Source organism: Labeo rohita, chromosome 21 (assembly GCF_022985175.1).
Source record: "Labeo rohita strain BAU-BD-2019 chromosome 21, IGBB_LRoh.1.0, whole genome shotgun sequence".
In the NCBI taxonomy this organism is placed as follows: Eukaryota; Metazoa; Chordata; class Actinopteri; order Cypriniformes; family Cyprinidae; genus Labeo; species Labeo rohita.
In genome coordinates, this window is record NC_066889.1 from 28679344 (window position 1) to 28703044 (window position 23701).

The window sequence follows — 23701 nt, forward strand, 5'->3', positions numbered from 1 at the left end:
GTTTTTGTATTTTTTTTTTTTTTTTATATATTCACTTACTTTTTATTAATTTTATTTCAGTACATCACATTAAATTATATGAAAATAAGAAATGTGACCATGGACCACAAAACCAGTCAAAAGGGTCAATTTTTCAAAATATGATATGAAATTAATCTGAAAGCTGAATAAATAAGCTTTCTATTGGTGCATGGTTTGTTATGATAGGACAATATTTGGCAGAGATACGACTATTTGAACATATGGAATCTGAGGGTGCAAAAAAAAATCTAAATATTGAGAAAATCACCTTTAAATTTGTTAAATGAAGCTCTTACTAATGCATATTACTTATCAAAAATTAAGTTTTGATATATGTACAATAGGAATTTTACAAAATATCTTCATGGAACATGATCTTTACTTAATATCCAGGTGAATATCCTTAATGATTTTTGGCATAAAAGAAAAATCGATCATTTTGACCCATACAATGTATTTTTGGCTATTGCTACAAATATACCCCAGCGAATTAAGACTGGTTTTGTAGTCCAGGGTCACAAATATTTTGGCAACTAGTAAAAATAATATTGTATACATTTTATTTATAATTTATTATTTATTATATAACATTTATTTATTTTTGAAATATCTATTTATCATCATTCTCTTTTGACTCCTGTAGTTAAATGGTGATAAACGTGAAGCTGAAGTTGCTACAGCAGTTCACAAAATTTGTGAACACAATTCAGACTAATATAATGACTAAATTGCATGTTAGTATCTAGCTAAACTCATTACTTCAATTCACCTTAAAATTAATAATCAATGCACATTTATAAACAGCTGTAGGAACTTCATTATCTCAAATGCTGATTGGGAAGAATTGTATTAAAACACTTAAAATTCAGATTGATACATCACCTGAAAGCTGAATAAATAAGCTTTCCACTGAAGCAAAAAAATCTAAATATTGAGAAAAATCGCTTTTAAAGTTGTCCAAATGAAGTTCTTAGCAATGCATATTACTAAACAAAGGTTTTGATATATTTATGGTAGGAAATTTACAAAATATCTTCATGGAACATGAACTTTACTTAATATCCTAATGACAAACAAAAAAAATATTTTTGGCATAAAAGAAAAATAAATCAATAATTTTGCCCCATACGATGTATTGTTGGCTATTGTTGGCTACAAATATACCATGTTACTTATGACTGGTAAGTAACCATCATCCAACAGGAGTCATATCCAATATCACTCACACTGTCATATCATCACTTCACCACTAGATGTCAGTGTTGGATCAGTTAAAATAAAAGATGTCATGGCATCTCTCCACCAGATGGCGCTCTTCTATACACACCAATGGAGCATAGCAAAACACATCTTTTCTTCAAATCTTTTTTCCAGACAGACAGACAGACAGACTCCAGAAGAATTAAAGAGTCAAAGCTCATACTAGTTTCTTACCGGCAGGCTAGGCAGGAATTTCTCCATGTTGTCCAGGTCAATACCATCATCATCGTCAAATTTGCCCTTTATCATCCTGTGAACAGACAAATGGGACATGACAAGGTTCAGCATTTTTTTTTTTGATTCATCAGGTTTTTATGGCTCATATAGTATGATACAGTGAGAATACGGAGGTAAAAACAGCTTAATATTATTCATAGACCAGCACGGGTATATTTGTAGCAATAGCCAAAAATACATTGTATGAGTCAAAACAATTGATTTTTCTTTTATGCCAAAAATCATTATAATATTAAAGATAATGTTCCGTAAAGATATTTTGCAAATTTCCTACCGTAAATATATACAAACTTGATTTCTGATTAGTAATATGCATTGCTAAGAACTTCATTTGGACAACTTTAAAGGTGATTTTTTCAATATTTTGATTTTTTTTTGCACCCTTAGATTTTAGATATTTAAATAGTTGTATCTTGGCCAAATATTGTCCTATCATAACAAACCATACATCAGTGGAAAGCTTATTTATTTAAAAAAATTTACCTTTATGACTGGTTTTGTGGTCCAGGGTCACAAATTAATATACAGAATATAAAATATAAATATCAAATATGTGACCCTGGACCACAAAACCAGTCTTAAGTAGCACGGGTACATTTGTAGCCACAGCCAAAAGTACACTGTATGAGTCAAAATAATAATTTTTCTGTTATGCCAAAAATCATTAGGATATTAATTAAAGATCATGTTCCATAAAGATATTTTGTACCTTTTCTACCGTAAATATATTAAAGCTTAATATGCATTGCAAAGAACTTCATTTGGACAACTCTAAAGGCGATTTTCTCAATGTTTTGATTTTTTTGCACCCTCAGATTCCAAATTTTCAAATAGTTTTCAGCCAAATATTGTTCTATCCTAACAAACCATACGTCAACGGAAATTTTTAAAAAATTAATAAAAAACAAAAATTGACCCTTATGACTAGTTTTGTGGTCCAGGGTCAAATATAACATTAGGATTTATAGGGTTAAATTCTCTCAATGCATCCACGTCATTTGTCATTGACCCAATAGAGGGCAGTAGGGAGCCGAGCGCCACATAAACACAGCCACACCCCATGACAGCTCACAACAATACTGAACACTGAAAACTCCCTGACTTGCAGATTTACCTTAAATTAAAGCATGAGTAGAAATACACTTGTATGAATGCATACAGTGCATTACTGTGAAGCAATTCAGACTGACCTCAGATCTGTCTGATCTGAGGTCAGTGTTATTGAAGATATAATCTGTCTCACCCTTCTCTGTCGATGTGCGGGAGGTGTTTTGGTGTCCCTCTGTACGGCCTTCTGTGAAACTGTGAGAAATCCAGTTTCTCCGGTTGCATGTCCCATGTAGCACCTCTGTGAACACAAATCTTGACATTAATACGCAACAGCAATCCTTAACTACTGTAGAGTTGCACTTAAAGACCTAAAGTCACTTTTTACCCCCAAAATAAAGAAACTGAAGATTTTTTTTACGCATCATGACAAGCTCATTCAAAGCCTCCATTTCTCCCTGTTCCTGGACTGTTAAACTCCGCTAATCTGCTGAAACTCTACACACATTGATATGCTTAAGTCTCGCTGGAGACGCTAATTAGCTCAGGCACTTTCTCTTTTTCTTCCTAAAATCCGCTGAATAAATCAAGACAAACTCAGAGCTTGTTTTGAAAGGCGATACGGAGCTCAGAACAGATTATAGTGGCGTAACTCTGAATTAAAGCGTTTGCAACCTGCAAAATAAACTGAAAAGTCCCAAAAAAAAAAAACCTAAAACACAGCTTATGAAAGCTATAATGTATAAAAGTTTGTGGGCAGTAGGATTTTATTTTTAGAACTTACATTTTCTACAATTTACATTTTTATTTTTTAGAAATCAATGGTTTTATTCATCAAAGATGCATTAAATTGTTCAAAAGTTAAAGCAAAGACACTTATAATGTTGCAAAACATTTCTATTTCAAATAAATGCTGTTCTTTTGAACTTTCTATATTTATCAAGGAATCCTGAAAAATCAAATGCATCACTGTTTCAACAAAAATATTTGGCAGCACAACTGTTTTCAACATTGCTAATATGAAATCAGCATATTAGAAAGATTTCTAAAGGATCATGCGTCACTGAAGACTGGAGTAATGATGCTGAAAATTCAGGTTTGATTACTTCAATAAATTCCTTTTTAACAGATATTCACATAGAAAACAGCTATTTTGAATTGCAAAAATATTTTTACATTTTACAGTTATTTTTGATCAAGTATATGCATCCTTAGTAAGCAGAAGAGACTTCTTCCAAAAACTAAATCTGAAATTTAAACTGTATCTCATGGTCAGTTTTGACTTGATGTTTACACACAGGTCAAATCTAATATAAGAACAACTAGCCTCTAGTGTGTGTGTGAGAAAGAGAGAGGCCTGAAGGTGACGGCCTCATTAATTAAATTTAGCCTGTGACGAGGTTTAATTTAGACTGTGAGTCAGCAGCACAGAAAGCACAAGCAGAAAAACCAGAGCAGATGAAAATATTCACTGACCCCTGAAAATATGAATACATATCTACAGTTAATTCACTAAACAAAGAAGTAAATGAACTGTGTTTATCACAACAAGTTTTATTTCGATTAATTGTGCAGTCCTGCTATTGTATGTCATTATTTACATGGCATGTGTGTGAATCTCACCCATGACAGTCCAGGTTTGCAGCCCAAATGTCCGTCCCCAGAACGTCGAAAGAACAATCTCTGTTTCCATTCTAAAACACACACGTCAAGAAAGTTTAAAAACGTTGAAAAATGTTTCTGCTGACATTAATGTATATACATATAATCTCACCTTTGCTGGGGCTCTGAACTGGTTGTTTCGTCCTCTGCTGCCTGATCTAGAACCAGAACCGGGTCGAGAACCTGAACTGGGTCTAGAACCGGTGCTGCCGTTACTGCTGTGCTCCCATTCATCCTGAAAGAGACAAGAAGTTTCATTCAGATTCATCTGACACTGGACGTTAACATGGATGCATTTACTAAATCATGCAACATCTACAGGATGTGTTTAAGAAGTAAAAAACAAAATGGTGTTAAAGGGAAAACAAAGATATTTGTTCTCGTTTAACTCATTTAAAAAAAAAAAAAAAAAAAAAGACTATAGGTGTTTTATGACTTAATTACTTACATTCACAAGGACTTCTCTGATCTGAGACTTTTTAGGGCCTTAAATTGTGGAAGCACAAATTAACACTTTTTAAGACTTTACAACCTGCACAAACCCTGCATGACTCCAAAATAAATGTAATAATACAAAAATAAGCACAATTTTTTTTTAATTTTTTTTTTTCGAAATGTTAAAAATAAAAATTTTAAATGAAATTGAATCTAGAAAACACTACAAAAATATCCAGTAAAAACAAAACAAATAGAAACTACACTGAAAAGGACATACTAACAATGTAGACCAAAAAAAAAATTAAACAAAAAACCCCCAAGAAATTGCAAAAATATGGTGTCAAGGCTGAAGATCAAATGTACCACATACACACACAAATTCTGACAGATCTAAGCAAAATGTACTGAAAGAAAAACATATTCAACATGCATGTTGAGTATGTCAAATGAGATTTCAGTTGTTCACCAGACGCTACTGAGCATGTGCAGCAGCAAAGCACGTGACATCAGCATAGTGAATGTTCACACACACGTTCACAGTGACCTCATCGCATCATGTGATCTCAGACCACAATACTATCACTGTGTCATTCACAATGCTCTCTCACACACTGGGACACAACACATACTCGCAACATACATGCAGCACACAGCGCATCTATCCTTCTCACGTGTGGCCTCTTTAATATTTAATAAACACACAAATTAAGCATATGGCTGACAGCTTTAGTCTGCTCCAGTGTCATTAATGAGGGAACATTTAGAACACAGTGATGCATCAGTCTAGATACTGCATACGAGATACAAACTGCGAGAAGTTATTAATTTTTGCGTATTTTTTTTTATGTGAACCTGGATCCAGCACTAGTTTGAAGTTTTGTTTTCTGTGTCCATCCATTAATATACTTGTCTGTAAAGTTTTCTCACGACAAACACATCTGTTTCTGAACACCTAGATTCATTTACGAACACTAACGATGTCTTTGCCCTGGAGGCGACTGCAACAGATGCTTTCGCAGCTTCATCAGTTATAATAAGACAAATGACTTTTAATGAGCCGCTTGTGTCTGGTGGGGACAGGGTGTTACAGAGGAGTTACGGATCAGACGCACATTCACACACACACGCAAAACTCACTGGTTTGGATGAGCCCCTTCCCCGTGAGGACGACCAGCTCCCGTCAATCTTATCACTGCAGTCTTCTGTCCACTGACACACAGAGAGAGAGAAAGACAGCTTTAGTGTCAAATTTTATTTTGTTTTGAATTTTACTTAGTAAAACAGAATGAAAGTACATCATCCTCAACGCAAGTTGTGAAGTGCAGAACAATCTTTTTTTTTTTTTTTTTTTTTACCTGTGAGATGCGGGACAGGGTGTGTTTTACCTGTGAGGTGTGAGACAGGGTGTGTTTGGTGTGGGATAGGGTGTGTTTTACTTGTGAGGTGTGGGACACTGTGTTTTTTACCTGTGCGGTGCAGGACGGGGTGTATTTGGTGCAGTATAGGGTGTTTTTCACCCGTGAGGTGCAGGACAGGGTGTGTTTCCCCATGTGAGATGTGGGACAGGGTATGTTTGGTGCAAGACAGGGCGTTTTTCACCCATGAGGTGCGGGATGGGGCGTGTTTGCTGAAGGACAGAGCGTTTTTCACCCCTGAGGTGTGGGACGGAGTGTGTTTGGTGAAGAACAGGGTGTTTTTCCACCCCTGAGGTGTGTTTTCCCATATAAGGTGTGGGACAGAGTGTGTTTGATGCAGGACAGGGTGTGTTTTACCTGTGCATTGTGGGGTGTGGTGTGTTTTACCTGTGAGGTGCGGGACGGGGTGTGTTTTACCTGTGAGGTGTGGGACGGGGTGTGTTTTACATGTGAGGTGTGGGATGGGGTGTGTTTTACCTGTGAGGTGCGGGACGGGGTGTGTTTTACCTGTGAGGTGCGGGACGGGGTGTGTTTTACATGTGAGGTGTGGGACGGGGTGTGTTTTACGTGTGAGGTGTGGGATGGGGTGTGTTTTACCTGTGAGGTGCAGGACAGGGTGCGTTTCACCTGTGAGGTGCGGGATAGGGTATGTTTTACCTGCGAGGTGTGGGACGGGGTGTGTTTTACCTGTGCGTTGTGGGGTGTGGTGTGTTTTCCCTGTGAGGTGTGGGACGGGATGTGTTTGTGGTGTGGGACAGGGTGTGTTTTACCTGTGAGGTGCAGGACAGGGGTGCGGGACAGGGTGCGTTTCACCTGTGAGGTGCGGGATAGGGTATGTTTTACCTGCGAGGTGTGGGACGGGGTGTGTTTTACCTGTGCGTTGTGGGGTGTTTTCCCTGTGTGTAGGGTTTTTTACCTGTGAGGTGGGTGTGTTTGTGGTGTGGGACAGGGTGTTTTTCTACCTGTGAGGTGTGAGACGGGATGTGTTTGTGGTGTGGGTGGGGTGTGTGTTTTTACCTGTGAGGTGTGGGACGGGTTGTGTTTTACCTGTGAGGTGCGGGAGGTGCAGGACAGGGTGCGTTTCACCTGTGAGGTGCAGGATAGGGTATGTTTTACCTGTAAGGTGTGGGACGGGGTGTGTTTTACCTGTGCGTTGTGTGGTGTGTTTTTTCCCTGTGAGGTGCAGGATAGGGTTGTTTTTCTACCTGTGAGGTGTGAGTCAGGGTGTGTTTGTGGTGTGGGACAGGGTGTGTTTTACCTGTGAGGTGCGGGACGGGTTGTGTTTTACCTGTGCGGTGCGGGACAGGGTGTTTCACCTGTTGCAGGATAGGGTATGTTTTACCTGTAAGGTGTGGGACGGGGTGTGTTTTACCTGTGCGTTGTGTGGTGGGGGTATTTATGTTTTACCTGTGAGGTGAGGTGGGTGGTTTGTGGTGTGGGACAGGGTGTGTTTTACCTGTGAGGTGCGGGAGGACAGGGTGGGACGTGTTTTACCTGTGAGGTGTGGGACGGGGTGTGTTTTACCTGTGAGGTGCGGGACGGGGTGTGTTTTACCTGTGAGGTGCAGGACAGGGTGCGTTTCACCTGTGAGGTGCGGGATAGGGTATGTTTTACCTGCGAGGTGTGGGACGGGGTGTGTTTTACCTGTGCGTTGTGGGGTGTGGTGTGTTTTCCCTGTGAGGTGTGGGACAGGTTGTTTTTCTACCTGTGAGGTGTGAGACGGGATGTGTTTGTGGTGTGGGACAGGGTGTGTTTTACCTGTGAGGTGCGGGACGGGTTGTGTTTTACCTGTGCGGTGCGGGACAGGGTGCGTTTCACCTGTGAGGTGCAGGATAGGGTATGTTTTACCTGTAAGGTGTGGGACGGGGTGTGTTTTACCTGTGCGTTGTGTGGTGTGTTTTCCCTGTGAGGTGCAGGATAGGGTATGTTTTACCTGTGAGGTACGAGTCAGGGTGTGTTTGTGGTGTGGGACAGGGTGTGTTTTACCTGTGAGGTGCTGGACAGGGTGCGTTTTACCTGTGAGGTGCGAGACGGGGTGTGTTTTACTTGTAAGGGGCGGGACGGGGTGTGTTGACCTGTGAGGTGCGGGACGGGGTGTGTTGACCTGAGAAGGTGCAGGACGGGGTGTGTTTTGCTTGAAAGGTGTGGGACAGGGTGTGTTTTAACCGTGACGTGTGGGACACAGGTGCGTTTGACCTGTGTGGTGCGGGATGGGGTTTGTTTGGTGCAGGATAGGGTGTTTTTTTACCCATGAGGTGCAAGATGGGGTGCATTTTACCTGTGAGGTATGGGATGGGGTCTTGTCCACATCCTGCTCGGTTTCGTTTTTGTCACTCAGGAGTCCCTGCACCTGGTACTCGAGCACATAGCTGTCGATGAAGCGCTCCAGCTCCTCAATCTCCTGCGAGCGCGTGCTTCCCGCCTCTGACGACGCTGACGCTACCGATGAGCTCTCCATGGCAACCAGCCCAGTGGGGGGAGGGAGGGAAGGGGGGGAGCTGTGGGTGGGGCAAAGAGATAAAGGAAGCTGTGAGTAATTTTTTTTAATTAAATAAAACTCTGAAGCAATCAAAACTTTTTAACAAAAAACAAGACAACCACAACATGTTCAGGACCAGCAGATAAACATACTGGCTGACGGCAAGCAGGACAGTGAGCTCTGATGATCTGGAGCTCACGCTACAGTCACAGCAGATCAGTCACATCGACCCCCGACTGAGATTCATTCAGACTGCAACACGCCACAGTTCATCTGCTCCACCAGAGTTGGCAGCAGAGACACAAAGGGCCACAAACACAACCAAATTCATGAAGTCAAGTCTGCTTCTGCTTCACTAATCCATCTGTCTTTCCTTTCATCTTTCACCTCCAATCTCTGTTCTTACTTATTTTACTCTTTAAATTATGCTATTATACGATTATATAGCACTATATATTTCTCTGTTTTTAGTTTATTGTATTATTGCATATTACTGTACTGTATAATACAGTATGACTGTATTATTGTGATATTATAGATTTCACCCCTAAACATAACAAAAAAATGAGCTGTGGCTCCATTGGGTTTTGCATTACATAATGACAGCTCTGGGTGGGACGACATGCCCCGCTTACACCAGGTGACAGAGAGAGAGAGAGAGAGGGAGAGTTTAATCTGGTGTTAAGTCAATACTTGAATCTTGGCCAAGCAAAGAGGATTTACAACTGGAGCAGCAGCATCTTACCAGCACACATCCACGATAACACACGCAATGGGCCTGCACTCCTGTTTACACTTATAAAAACACATCTGCTCATATTTAAGATCATTTCCTCAGTTTAGCAAATGTTATTCACACCACCCATGTTCTGTGCATGGATAATTTCTGTACATATTCATGTTCTCATACACATACAGCATTACACATACACATTCCCAAACAACATTAAGAGATCCAGTGAGAGGCAGTTATAGAGTGAAAGAAAGAGATGGGCGGGACTGACAAAGCCAGACCAGTGGAAATAGAAACAGGAAGCACAAGCATATGGCAGGAAGTCTAATTGCTGGAAGTCAATGAATGTTCTAAAGATCCACATCTGCAGCTGTTCTGTCCAACTATCATCTGTCCAACTATTGATTATCAATGTCTCCTCTACAGCTTAGAGACAACTTAGAGAGAAAGAGGCCAACTGACCTACATAATCTAATCACAGATCATGTTTATGTTATGTTTAGGTGCAGATTTTGATATTTATCAGCCTTTTGACAATATTCAATATATATTTATCAAGATAAATCACCATTAAACTAAACTGTAGCCAGCTAGAGCACTCATGCAGCCCCAGACCGTGATGCTACCACCACCATGCTTGACTGTAGAAGAGACACTGTTTTCTTGGTACTCCTCACCAGGGCATCACCACACATGCTGGACACCATCTGAGCCAAACAAGTTTATCTTAGTCTCATCAGACCATAGGACATGGTTCCAGTAACTAAAATAGTGTAAAATACAGTTAAAATTGTGTGAAAATGAGGCTTCTTTTCTACAGCAATGATGCTGAAAATTTAGCTATTATTCTCAGAAATAAATTACATTTTACAATACATTTACATAGAAAATAGCTATTTTTCAATTTTAAAAATATTTCACAATAATGCTGTTTTTACTGTATTTTTTAAATCAAATAAATGCACTACTGACGAGCAGAAGAGACTTCTTTCAAAACAAAAACAAACAATCTCGTCGACCCTAAATCATGTTCATGACTTTGTCTGCTTGACAGGACCATGCAAAGTTGTGTATCTTGTATTAGAACAGTTAAAATTTTGAGCTTCGAGTACAATTCTCTCATACTGACCACTGGATGTTCAACAAGGCACCTCATGGCAAAGAACTCTCTGAAGATTTGAGAATTAGAATTGTTGCTCTCCACAAAGATGGCCTAGGCTATAAAGGGTTCAGTAAAAACCTGAAACTGAGTTACAGTGCTGTGGCCAGGGTCATACAGAGGTTTTCCAAGACGGGTTCCATTCGGAATAGGCCTCGCAAGCGTCGATCAACGAAGTTGAGTGCTCGTTCTGTGCGTCAGGTGCAGAACCTGGCTTCAAAAAACAGATGCATGAGTGCTGCCAGCATTGCTTTAGAGGTTGCAGAAGTAGAAGGTCAGCTTCTGCACACTGCAACAAGTCGGTTTGCATTGGCGTCATCCGAGAAGGAAGCCTCTTCTGAAGCTGGCTTACAAGAAAGCCCGCAAACAGTTCGCTGAAGACAACCTGTCCAAGAGCATGAATTACGGCAACCATGTCCTATGGTCTTTTGAGACTAAGATAAACTTGTTTAGCTCAGATGGTGTCCAGCATGTGTGGTGATGCCCTGGTGAGGAGTACCAAGAAAATTGTGTCTCTCCTACAGTCAAGCATGGTGGTGGTAGCATCATGGTCTGGGGCTGCATGAGTGCTGCTGGTAGTGGGGAGCTGTGGTTCAGTGAGGGAAACATGGATTCCGTTATGTGCTATACATTTCTGAAGCAGAACATGACGCCTTCCCTTCAGAAACTGGGCCGAACGGCAGTTTTGCAACATGATAATGACCCTAAACACACCACCAAGATGACAACTGCCTTGCTGAGGAAGGTGCAGGTGAAGGTGATCCGACCTGAACCCTACTGAGCACCTATGGGGCATCATCAAGCAGAAGAAGCACCATGTCTCTAACATGTCTCAACAACCTGTGCAGCTCTGGTGAATTCCATTCCCAGAATGATTAAGGCAGTACTAGATAACAATGCTTTGACACAAAATATTGACACTTTGGACACAGTTTTGACAAGGGTGTACTTTTGTTTCCAGGTGTTTTGACAATACTGGCTGTATGTTGAGTTATTTTTAGGGGACTGTAAATATACACTGCTAGACAAGCTGCACATTAACTACACTAAAATATACCCAAGTTTAATTTCTATAGTATTGTCCCTTGAGAAGATGTACTAAAATGATTGCTGAAATGTGAGGGGCGTACTCACTTTTGTGAGATACTCTATATATTACAAATAACAAGACCAAGACAGAACGTAAACAAAGGTGTGTGTGTGTGTGTGTGTGTCAATGCAGAACAGATAGAGCAAACACACACTCGAGCTGAACAACTGAGGTGGAAACAGAAAGAGCAAGAGATTTACTACATCAGATGATCAGGATTAGAAGCGTGTGAACTTTCATTGTGTCAGGAGATTCAGACAGACGGCTTTAATGAGCTGAGTCAGGATCTGAGATCTCTGACCTCTACTGACACCAGCATGATCATCTGTCAATGACCCTCACACACACACACCTCATCTAAAGTCTGCTTCCTTTAACATCAGCATGTTAAAAAATGTTAAATATTACATTTGAGTTTAGGCAATATTGCAAGCGATTTCATCATTGTGTGTCATGCAGATTTAAGGAAATCCTTTGACACGCACAGATTTATTTCCTGTGTTGACATATTTCCTATTGAAACAAGAAGTTTAGGGGCATCACACTAGCTCTGACCTCTTTCATAAACAGCCAATAGTTTTTATTTGCATTACAGCCCTGAATCATGATTTGTCAGTCAAGGTTTTGGGGGTGGGACATTCTCATTCTAGGGAGCATCTGATTGGACAAAAATCAATACAGTGCAAGATGAGTCAGCAATATTTATGCTCCATTTCCCTTGAAGAGAAAGACTGTAAATTTGTGAAAACAAAGCATATCAGCTTATAGATGATCTCAAAGTACACAGACATGAGCTGAAGGCCACTGAAGGACATTTCCGGTCTCATGGGGTCTGTAGACATTAGGCATGCCCAGGTACAATAAAATAAAATAAAATAAAATAAAATAAAAACTGACTGCATCCTCGTACGGGTACCAGGGTTAATATACTTTAAATAAATAAATTATTATTATTTTTTTTTATTATTGTTTAGACATTTATATTTATACAAAGAAACTAAAATTAAAATTGAAACAAACTTATTTCATTTCCAGCTAATTGCCAAGGCATAATTTCTAATTTAATTTAGTTTATCCTGACATACTAAAATAAACAGTAAATATAAACTGAAACTAATAATTGAACAATAATAATACTAAATATATAATGATGTATGGTGTGCATTATTAAATCATTACTACAGTAAAAATGTCTTTTCAGTTCATTTATACAAATACATGAGTAGGAGATGAAAATATCATTAGGTTGTAAATCAGAAAACATTTCAGACATTATGCTGGAAATAATAATTCTTTAAATAGATGTTTGCAGAGGCCTTAGTGTAATGAGCCGCCTTGAATACACTGGCAGAAAAATAGCCTAAAATATCCACATCTGTTGGAGAAAAATGAGTTTAGCCAGAAATAAGATTAATTGAGCTCGCATTAGGGCTTTTCCATTAGCTGGTCACATAATGGTGCACGTCACAATGAATATTTCCTTTTTCATGCAGATTTCATCCCGCTGGATATCGTCGCATCAAGTCTAAATGAGCAAACGTCTCTGACAAGACAGTCACAGCCTCGGGCGCCACGACACACGCTGTGCTAATGGAGCCGCTGGCACATGCCGCACCGCTTCACTACAGCTACAACCGCTGTTCACACATGCATCATGATACAACACTCTGAGAAACAAAAAAGGAAAATTCTGGAACTGATGAACTTTAAAAATCAACCCACAGAAAGCATGCAGCTTTTACTTTCCTTAATGTGAGGCATTTCTGTGTAAAACTTTACTATTGGTGCAACTGAATACGCACCATAATATTGAATATTGCATATAAACATTTCCCGCATTTGTACATGTACATTGTTTTAACATAAACAAGCTAAAAACTTAATGTGATGCATATTTAGTTATTTATGCATTATGCGTATGGTAGTTATTACATTAGTCATATGTGACCCTGGACCACAAAACCAGTCTAAAGTAACACTGGTATATTTGTAGCAATAGCCAAAAATACACTGCATGAGTCAAAATTATCGATTTTAATTTGATGCCAAAAATCATTAGGACATTAAGTAAAGATCATGTTCCATGAAGATATTTTGTAAATTTCCTATCCGTAAATATCTTAATTTTTGATTAGTAATATGCATTGCTAGGAACTTCATTTGGACACATTTAAAGGCAGTTTTCTCAATATTTAGATTTTTTTGCACCCTCAGATTCCAGATTTTTAAATAGTTGTATCTCTGCCAAATATTGTCATATCCTAATAAACCATAAATCTTAATTTATTTTGTGGTCCAGTGTCACATATAGAAATGAAACGGGTCATATTTCTATGAACTGAATGTGTTTTAAATACACAATAATCAGGTTTATACATATTAATAAATCCAATGCAGTTTAACTAAATGAATATTGCTCATTTTAGAGCAAGCCATATTTATACTTTTTAACTGAATTTATTTTATTGTTTTCACAATGGACAGATTTATGTTGATTCAAAGCAATCAATTAATGCATTTTGAAAATAGGACTTTATGGTTTAAATAAAATCAAATATGCAGTTAATAAAAACTATGCCACAAATCTTACCCATTTCATTTTTTTTTTAAGATTCATACTTTTTATTTTCTTCAATGGGAAAACGATGCATTCAATTTTAAGCCATTTAAAGTTTAAGCCATTTCATTTTTATATGACTGACAAATATGCATCATATTAAGCTCTTTAATTAATGACATTTCAAGAAATTAAAAAATTGTTTGTAATTCAAGAAATTTTAAATGCAAATATGACTTTATATGAAAATATGACTTTATGGTTTAAATAACATCAAATATAGGCAAATATACACCATGTAGAGTTCATTAATGTTAAAACTTTTCAAGAAATTGTTGTCATTCAAGAAATTTTAAATGCAATTCAAATATGTAAGTTTAGGCCTAAATACAGAGCAAGACTTGATTGAATTGTGCAACCAGTTAAGCTATAACATTATTGGTTAATGTTATTTCTTCTTGATTACATTGTCAGAAGTTGCTTCAGAAGTAGAAAAGGTTATTACAATATAAAAATGTGACTTAGGATGCTCATTTTTATGCTTTTAAGTCACATTTTCAACCATTTCTAGTGCAACCAAGACCTTTGAACACTTACTACTGACCAACCACTAGAGTAACTAGTAACATTCAGCATTATAAGTTCCTGGCAGGAACTAAATGGAGATTAAAAATAGCGTATCTAAAATTATTATTAGAATAACAAAATGTCATGTTGTTCCAGAACAGCTTCCATCAACATACACAAACACATGAACCACAAACAATGACACAGCACAGCTACACTAACAGAAGAAGGAACAGAAACACAACTGCATAAAGTGTGTGTGTGTGTGTGTGTCAGCTGTTTAATGTGTGTCTAACTTCACACCAAAATAGTTCCTTCTTCCAGCACTGCAGTAAAATCCCTGTCTGTCTGACGGATGGCGTCTGTTCACCTCACAGCAGAGCCGTCTGTCTGCAGACGCTCACAAAGACCATCGGAAAGAGAAAGAGAGACAGAAAGCTTGAATCTGACAGAAAGAGGACGTGAAGAAATAGGAAGAAAGGAGAAACAGAAAAAGAGATTTCACATTTTAAAATGTTCTTAAATTCAAATTTTATGGGTTTTGTTTTTATTTCTACACTCCTAAAAAATAAGGGTGCTTCATGATGCCATAGAAGAACCTTTTTTGTCTCAAAGGTTCCATAAAGAACCTTTACCATCTGAAGAACCTGTCTGTTTCACGAAAGGTTCTTTGTGGCGAAAGAACGTTCTTCTGATTATAAAAAGGTAAGAAAGAGATAGTTCCAAAAGGAACCTGTGACTAAATGTTTTTTTGTGGAACTGAAAATGGTTCTTCTATGGCATTGCGGTGAAGAACCTTTTAAAGCACCTTTATTTTTAAGTGTGTGATTTAATTACAAAATTTTGCATTTATGCACCAGTAATATGTGACCCTGGACCACAAAACCAGTCATAAGGGCAATTTTTTTGAAACTGAATAAATAAGCTTTCCATTGATATATGGTTTGCTAGGATAGGAAAATATTTGTCTGAGATACAAAATCTGTAATCTGAGGGTTAATCAAAATATTGAGAAAATCGCCTTTAAAGTTGTCCACATTAAGTTTTTAGCAATGCATAATTTTAATCAAAAAACTTAAGTCTCGATACATTTACAGTAGGAAATTCACAAAATATCTTCATGGAACATGATCTTTACTTAATATCCTAATGATTTTTGCCATAAAAGAAAAATTGATAATTTTGATCCATAAAATGTATTTTTGGCTATTGCTAAAAATATGCCTGTGCTACTTAAGACTGGTTTTGTGGTCCAGGGTCACATACTGTGAAATATTTTTACAAGATTAAATAGTTGATTTTTATTTGAATATATTTTAAACTATAATTTATTCCTGTGATCAAAGCTGAATTTTCAGCATCATTACTCCAGTCCCAAGTGTCACATGATCCTTCTGAAATCATTCTAATATGCTGATTTGCTGCTCAAGAAACATTTGTGATTATTGTCAGTGTTCCTGTCTATATATCTAGCCATTGGTTCGTATTTGTTAATACTACTGCCATATATTTATTTCCCACTGCTTCTGTTTTACAATGTACAGTCATGGTAGTAACGCACATTAAATTGACCAAAACACTGGAACTGAATGGAACGAGTGGGTGGATGGAGCGATAAATAGAAGCATATGTTAAACCTGGAACGACTCGATGTGCAAATGTGGAAACAAAATAAGAGAAGGGTGACAGAACAGCAGAGACAGGCACTGTGCGCTGATAGTGATGCTCTGTGTGTGTGTGGGGCTGGTCTTTGTTGTCTGGTGCATCAGAGTGTGTAAAATCCTCCACGTGTGTTACACTCGCTCACAACAGCTGTTTGAACAAAGAGCTCACAGACACGCCCCACACACACACAGCGGTGACATCAGCATGATGGATGGCTTTCCCAACATGTTCCATCAGTGTGTGTTATTGCAAAGAAAAATGATCTTTTTCATGAGCACGCATCAATTTCTCTGAAGCAATCGTTAATAATAAAACATGATAATGAACAATAATATCCAGAATAAATAGCAATAATATTCACTTTCACCCATAAGCATGTAATATTATGCCGTTTCATGTAGTGATGCATCTTTAATTATATCTGTGGTTTATGATTAAAAGGTCCAATATATAGTCACACGAGCAAACGTGCAAAAACACACTGACGGGAAGTTCAAAGTCTCCTGTACACTTTGCCCTGGTGCAATATAAAGAAACTTTCAGCGTTTACTATCAGACTGTAATGACTGAGCCAACACAGACATGCAAATGAACAGAAGAGACACAGAGAAACTGAAAGCAGGGTTCATACAGATGCTGTAAAACTTTTTTGTGCCATCTAAGGTGTAAATGTATTACTTTTTTATTTTGTTTTCCTACACTAACCAAAGTTAAACCATGGTATTTATAGTAAAACTGTGGTTATACAAAACACATGGTTACTATACGCTTTTACTGAAAAAAAAAAAAAAAAAAAAAAAAAAAAAAAAACACAGTTAATTTTCTTAAGGGTCTGGTATTTGTACTTTCTTTCTTGTGTTTTTTTTCTGTACTGCATTAAGGCTTTGATGTTTTAATTACAAAAAAAATAAAACATTTAATAAAAAAAAAAAAAAAAATGAAAAAAATCTGAAAACAGATTCCTGAACCCGCTCCAAAATCCTGATCTAAAACAAATAATTTTTTCATTCATTTTTTTATTTTTTATAACTTGGTACACAGATAGCGAATCATTAAATTTGCAAAATGATTCACAAACCCTCTCCGAAGTCCTGATCTAAACCAAATGATTTGTGATTTGATTAGAGCTGATTTGATTAGTTTTGAAACAGTGAATCATTTTGTGACGCAACGGTTTAACTGCTTTGGAGTTTCAAAAAGCTCAGTTTCACCGATCACTATAAGTGCTCTATGAATGAATGAATTGCTTTTTAATTTGATCTGGTTTTTGAATCGCTGAAAATGAACGATCGAAGTCACAAGTTTGAATCAATCGGAGTGGTTTCAGCATAAATGACTCACTCAATTGATTCGGTTCATCTGTTTTCATTTCCTTTTTACTTCTTCAGGAATATTGCTATTTTCAAGGGTTTTCCAGGCCTTAAATTTCAAAAAATAAATTTTTAAGTACTTCAAACGCTTTAAGCACCTTGTACGAGCCCTGTGAAAGTATCACTTTAAAAACACATGCTACAAATCCGCATATTAGAATGATTTCTAAAGAATCGTGTGACACTAAAGACTAGAATAATGATGCTGAAATTTCAGCTTTGATCACAGAAATAAAATGCATTTTATGATATATTCAAATAGAAAACAGCTATTTTAAAATGTAATAATATTTCACAATATTACTGATTTGACTGTATTTTTGAGAAATAAATGCAGCCTTGATGAGCAGAAGAGACTTCTTTAAAACATTTTTTTTTAAATCTCACTGACCTCAAACAATTTGACACCACATTATCTCTGTTACATGCTAAACTGCGTTCAGTCTCTCATTCGCTCCATCTGTGGTCTAACACATGGATTCTGACACTGAGATGCTGTTTGTTAAAGAAGATTTCTTCACTACGATGGACTTTGTGATGCACTGCAGACAATGATGAAACCTGGAACCCTTAAACTGAAACAGTGATCACTCATATCAGCAGAGTCAATACAGATCTGTGTGCAGAGCCATTTAACTCTCACCAGCACAAACACTTGAGAAATGTGTGTGAAATGTCTGAGTTGACCATTTTTCACAGAAACACAAAACAGCATTCAGATTTCACAGACTAAGATATAGCCACAGGTACTACGAATAATGAGACTGCTACAATAAACTTGTTTATAGTCATATGAGTTTATATTTTTTATCAAGGAAGCAGTCAATTGTTGAAAAAGGAGAGTAAATGAATTTATAATGTTGCAAAACATTTCTATTTTAAATAGACGCTGTTCTCTTAAACTTGTTTTCTTCATAACTTTCAAAAACAAAAAAGTATCACCGTTTCCAAATAATATTGGGCAGCACAACTCTTTTCAACATTGATAATAATTAGAAATGTTTCTTGAGCAGCAAATCAGCATATCTGAATGATTTCTGAAGGATCATGTGACACTGAAGACTGGAGTAATGATGCTGAAAATTCAGCTTTGATCACAGGAATAAATTACATTTTAAAATATATTTACATAGAAAACCATTATTTTCAATTGTAATAATATTTCACAATTTTTAGGGTTTTTACTGTATTTTTGAACAAATAAATGTAGCTTTGGTGAGCAGCTGAATATACATTCATTAGACTAGCAGTTGCTCAGCATTTCTAACAGAGGTGTTAAACTTGCTTGTTTTGCAGGTTGGAGTCAGAGTGTGTGTTTAAAATCTCCTGACAAAGGATGGAGTTCTGATTGACAGCCATGATGATGTCAGCTGGTTGTCAAGACGACACCTTTTAGTCACATCAGCACCAGTGCAACGCTGACAACAGGATGTCAGTTAACTGTTCTCATCCAACATTATCACAAAACACATCCAGATCAATTTTGTCTGATCAGTGACAAGATTTTCTGTTCCAGAAGTCCAGCTGTTTGGCCTACATAAATAACCACATGACCTGTCATGTACAATACAGTAAGTTGTTTTTAGAGGTGGGTAGGGCTGCACAATTAATTAAAGGGGTCCTATTATGCTCTTTTACAGTCTTGATTTTGTTTTGGGGGTGTACTAGAACATGCGCTCATTCTTGGTGGTTCGAAAAACGCATTATTTTTAACATAATATCATTATTACAATGCATTTCTCCCAGCCTGGCACAAAAGGCTCGATTAGTTCCGGGTTTAATGAAGGCCCACCTTCTGAAAAACTAAATGTGTTGTGATTGGTTAACTGTCCCACTTTGTTGCGACTGGCAAACAGCTTAGACGGTGTTTCAGTACTGACACACCCCTTGTCAAAGAAGCAAGTTCTGCATACAACTGTTAGCGCAAGCTAGATTAAAGTGATTCTTATGTTTTAAATATGCATATTTTTCCTACAAAAACACATCGATTCACCACAGGAGGCCTTTATTAACCCCCTGGAGCCGTGTGAGGCACTTTTTATTATGGATGCATATTACTGGACTTGTTTTGGACTGATGAGGAGAAACACCCGTCTATGCCATTCCAAAGCTTGTGAGTGCCAGGATAAATTTTAATATAACTCCGATTGCATTCGTCTGAAAGAAGGAAGTCATATACATCTAGGATGCATGGAAGGTGAGTAAATAATATGCTACAGTAGTGTTGGGTCCTGTCGTCAGCCTGCGAGATCGCCAATACATGATATTATCATGCTAATGTATTTAATTATTTACATACTTAGTTTCATTGCCCGAAACCAGCTCCAGCATAAGGATAAAAGCAGCCTAACGTTATCAAAGAACATCATCACTGATTAGCCTAGTCTATTCTAGTGCAAGTTTATGCATTTTAAAAAACACTCGCGTTTTAAGTGAAGCTATCTACACTGTATGATCAATAAATCTCTTACCACACACTGCATATGTCTGTGGCGCGTCACAGCTTTGACGCAGCAACCGGAGTAGATCGCGGCTTTGGCATGTGTTCCGTCCATGTACTGCACACGTTTGTGGCGTGTTACAGCTATGAAGTGGCCACTCTAGTCAATGCTTGTGTTGGTACCCGCTGCGCTGCGGCTCGTTGTAGTGGTTCTCTGCACTGCATCACTTACGTTCCTACCCTCCATTCAACAATTCCAATTTCCATGGGCGGGATTTAATTTAATGATATTCTAATGGACTGCATTGTGACATCACTGCATGCAGAAAACAAACGTTGTAGTCCAAAGGAGCTGTTCGTTGTAGTTCTTGAAAAGGGATTTTCTAAAAACAAAATATCTCCGTTTGGAGTGGACTTTGAGATTTGTAACTTTGTAGATCCTTTTTATGCCCAAAGATACACACCACACACTGACTAAAGTTCAAAAAGTGAAAAAGCATAATAGCACCCCTTTAAAATAAACCAAAACAGCAACATGTCTTAGTGTAATTTTTTTTTAAGTTAAAGTAATTTGACATCTGAAAATTAAGAACTTAAGACAGCTATAAATATAAGATTTGTAATAGTAGAGTTGTAAAATTAAAATTAATAAAATTATATTATTTTTCTTAAATACTAATTTTTGCGGCCAATATCACAAAAGTAATATTTGTTATTTTTTTGTTAGATTTGTATTTAATAATATTAATATTTTTTATTTTATTAACTATTTTAGACATATTGATTGATTGTGTATTTAAATATATTGCAATATCAGCTTCACATGGCAAATACAGATTAAACGTTTAACTATTTAATATAATAAATACAAACATTGGATCAAATTTAGACAGAAAGACATACATACATTTCTTTAAAAGTACTTGGGATTAAAAAATTGCAATTGTCTCATAACATTAAAAATTAGGCGGACCATATTAATAAATAGTCACAAAATTTTGGCCAAATTGGGCAGCCCTACAAACAAGCACGGCAAACCTAAAAAAATATTTTTAATTGCATTTTATTTCACCATTTGAATTTTCTCAAAATCATGCAACCCTGGAGTGGTTTATCAAATAAGTCTGATTGGTTCAAAACATATAATTAACTAAAGCACAGAACTTCAGAGACCAAAGGTCTTCTTAAAATCAAAGCATTACTATGGACCAGAGGTCTAGGAAACTCCAGGAAGGGCTTTAGTGCTGTAAATGATGGTGGTGTAAAACTAAAGCCCAGCAGCTCCAGAACAAAAGAAACAATACATCTATTGTTCTGTCCTAAAGCAGAACCTCAACTAGAACAATACCAAACTTTCACTCAAACTACAAGATCTAATCAGTGTACAATCTTATTCTTCAACACATGATCACAGCTTAACTCAAAACAATCCAAGAACAAATAAAAAGTGAACGGCATCAGCTCAATATCTTGGTGTTTATTAATTATGATTTATTCACAGATCAGATCTGGTTGAATATCTGTGAGTACATCTATGGATCAGGGATCCTGATGCCATATTGAATTGCATTTTGTATCTGATCTAATCAATCTATCACAGTATCAAAATAACTGTTCAACTTCTGTTGAGCTCATCTCATCACTGTCTAATCAAGTTTAACTACAACCAAGCAGATCTTCAGATAATGTACACTGGACAGGAGTTCAACCATCGGTTAAACTAATTTATTCTCTAAACATTCAAAGTACAACCAAACAGCACTCTCCAAACAACATCTACAATCAGCTGACATATAACCGCTGATGAAGCTCTGAACAAAACCTTTTTAAAACAGATAATGCTGTGCTTTCTGTACTGTATAACCTACAATGAACAACGTCATCCACAACAATGCAACGTCAAATGCTTTCATTTCTACACTCAAGGTTACGGCGGTCACACATGCACACTATTATCTAGCATCGGTGCTATAAATGCACATTTGCATTTAAAATAAATAATAAATCTTAAAATACAGAGTCAGGATAATGTCAATACGAAACTGCTGTTTAAATGGTCTTTCTGTACAACAACCACAGTAATATGAGAATATGCTGAACGTGCAAGATATGAAACGACCACCGTTTTAACTACAAGCCCACAAAATTCAATTACAGCCAGAAATGGATAGACAACACACAAACACACACTGATGTCTCTACCTCTCTCACACACTCATGATGTGATCTGAATCCCAATGGAATGTCATGAGATTCAACAGCTCTGATTGGCTGAAGAAGCAGGAAGTGACACATTCCACACACATTCCAACTCACACAGCAGTGCAGGCGACCAATGAGAAGCACAGACAGCGTCAGACTGAGCCAATGAGAATCTTAGTTCATGATGAGGGCAGCAGCGATTGGATAAACAATGGTGGGCGGCTAAAACAGCCCTATCAGCACTGTTATATGCGACAAACAAAGCCTCTCTTGTCAATAAATAGATTTTATTCAACAAGAGATGCAATTAAATGTGCATTATGATATTAGCGTACATAGTACACATCATCACTCATCATGACTTCAAATTATTATTATTAGTCAAACATACAGTCAATTACAAAGCAAATATTAGAGAACATGAAGCTGTTAGTGAATGCTGGAATATTGTTTCAAATGTAAATAAATGTTTTAACATTTTAACAAATGTGATAACATTCCAGGGAACTTATTTACATTAGAGCATGCTGAGGTATGAAACACGAGCCAGTCAAACCACAATCTGTCTGATAATCAAGGCTAAAGTTGACCTCTAATTGAACTCTAAATTTCCACAACATTTACCACGAGATTAATATTTAGGTTGTATTCTGTATATAACTGTATGTGACAAATACAAATGTTGAATCTTCCTGTGAGACTCAGACAAATTAATTAACTTTCACAAGTTAATTGCTTGTTCACATAGAGCTTTCGAAGTTCCCTCATTAGATCTGACACTACAGCCATCATGCGCAAACATACAATTTACACCAAACCTGCCACACACACACAGAGGACAGAACGTGATCTTTCTCATCTAATCACACTGAATCCACTGCTCTGAGATTGCTTCAGGCAGATTCAGTCATCGCAGATAAGTGTATATAATCAAAGGACAGTCTTATGCTAATTGAATGTTTATACTATTAACCTTTTGACTTGTTTAACAGTTTTAATGAAGAGTGAAACTGCTCTGGCAGCTATATGATGCTCTCAGACTGACATGTGCCTGTGTAGACATGTCTCTCTCTCTGTATACACACATACCTCCATATATCCTGAGAAATTCACAGTGATTTGTGAGACAGTTCAAATCCCTGCAAATGTTTATCCCCTATATATTTAAAACTGTGGTTACATCACTAAAAATACATAAGTCTACAGTATAAACATCTATATAACAATGTGCGAATAGCTGTCATACTTTTTCTTTCTCCAGTGTGGGGTTAGCTTTTCAATTTTGTATAGACACATACCATGTACCAGTAGCTAGATTTAATCAGTACTCAGGTTATGCAACCACAAAAACGCAACCGT

The 23701-nt window shown here is 37.2% G+C and overlaps 1 protein-coding gene across 2 annotated transcripts in view; it reads right to left on the reverse strand.

Annotated features, from left to right (window-relative positions):
• Positions 1 to 23701, reverse strand: part of ctif (CBP80/20-dependent translation initiation factor) — an 82421-nt gene that overhangs the window by 56667 nt on the left and 2053 nt on the right. For both annotated transcript variants that reach the window (XM_051093307.1, XM_051093306.1), the window contains exons 2-7: positions 8359 to 8578; positions 5803 to 5874; positions 4340 to 4462; positions 4189 to 4259; positions 2762 to 2866; positions 1456 to 1531 (exon numbers count right to left, since the gene is read on the reverse strand). In XM_051093307.1, the coding sequence (XP_050949264.1) occupies positions 1456 to 1531; positions 2762 to 2866; positions 4189 to 4259; positions 4340 to 4462; positions 5803 to 5874; positions 8359 to 8538 (627 nt within the window). In that variant the 5' untranslated portion in view covers positions 8539 to 8578. The remainder of the gene's footprint in view (positions 1 to 1455; positions 1532 to 2761; positions 2867 to 4188; positions 4260 to 4339; positions 4463 to 5802; positions 5875 to 8358; positions 8579 to 23701) is intronic.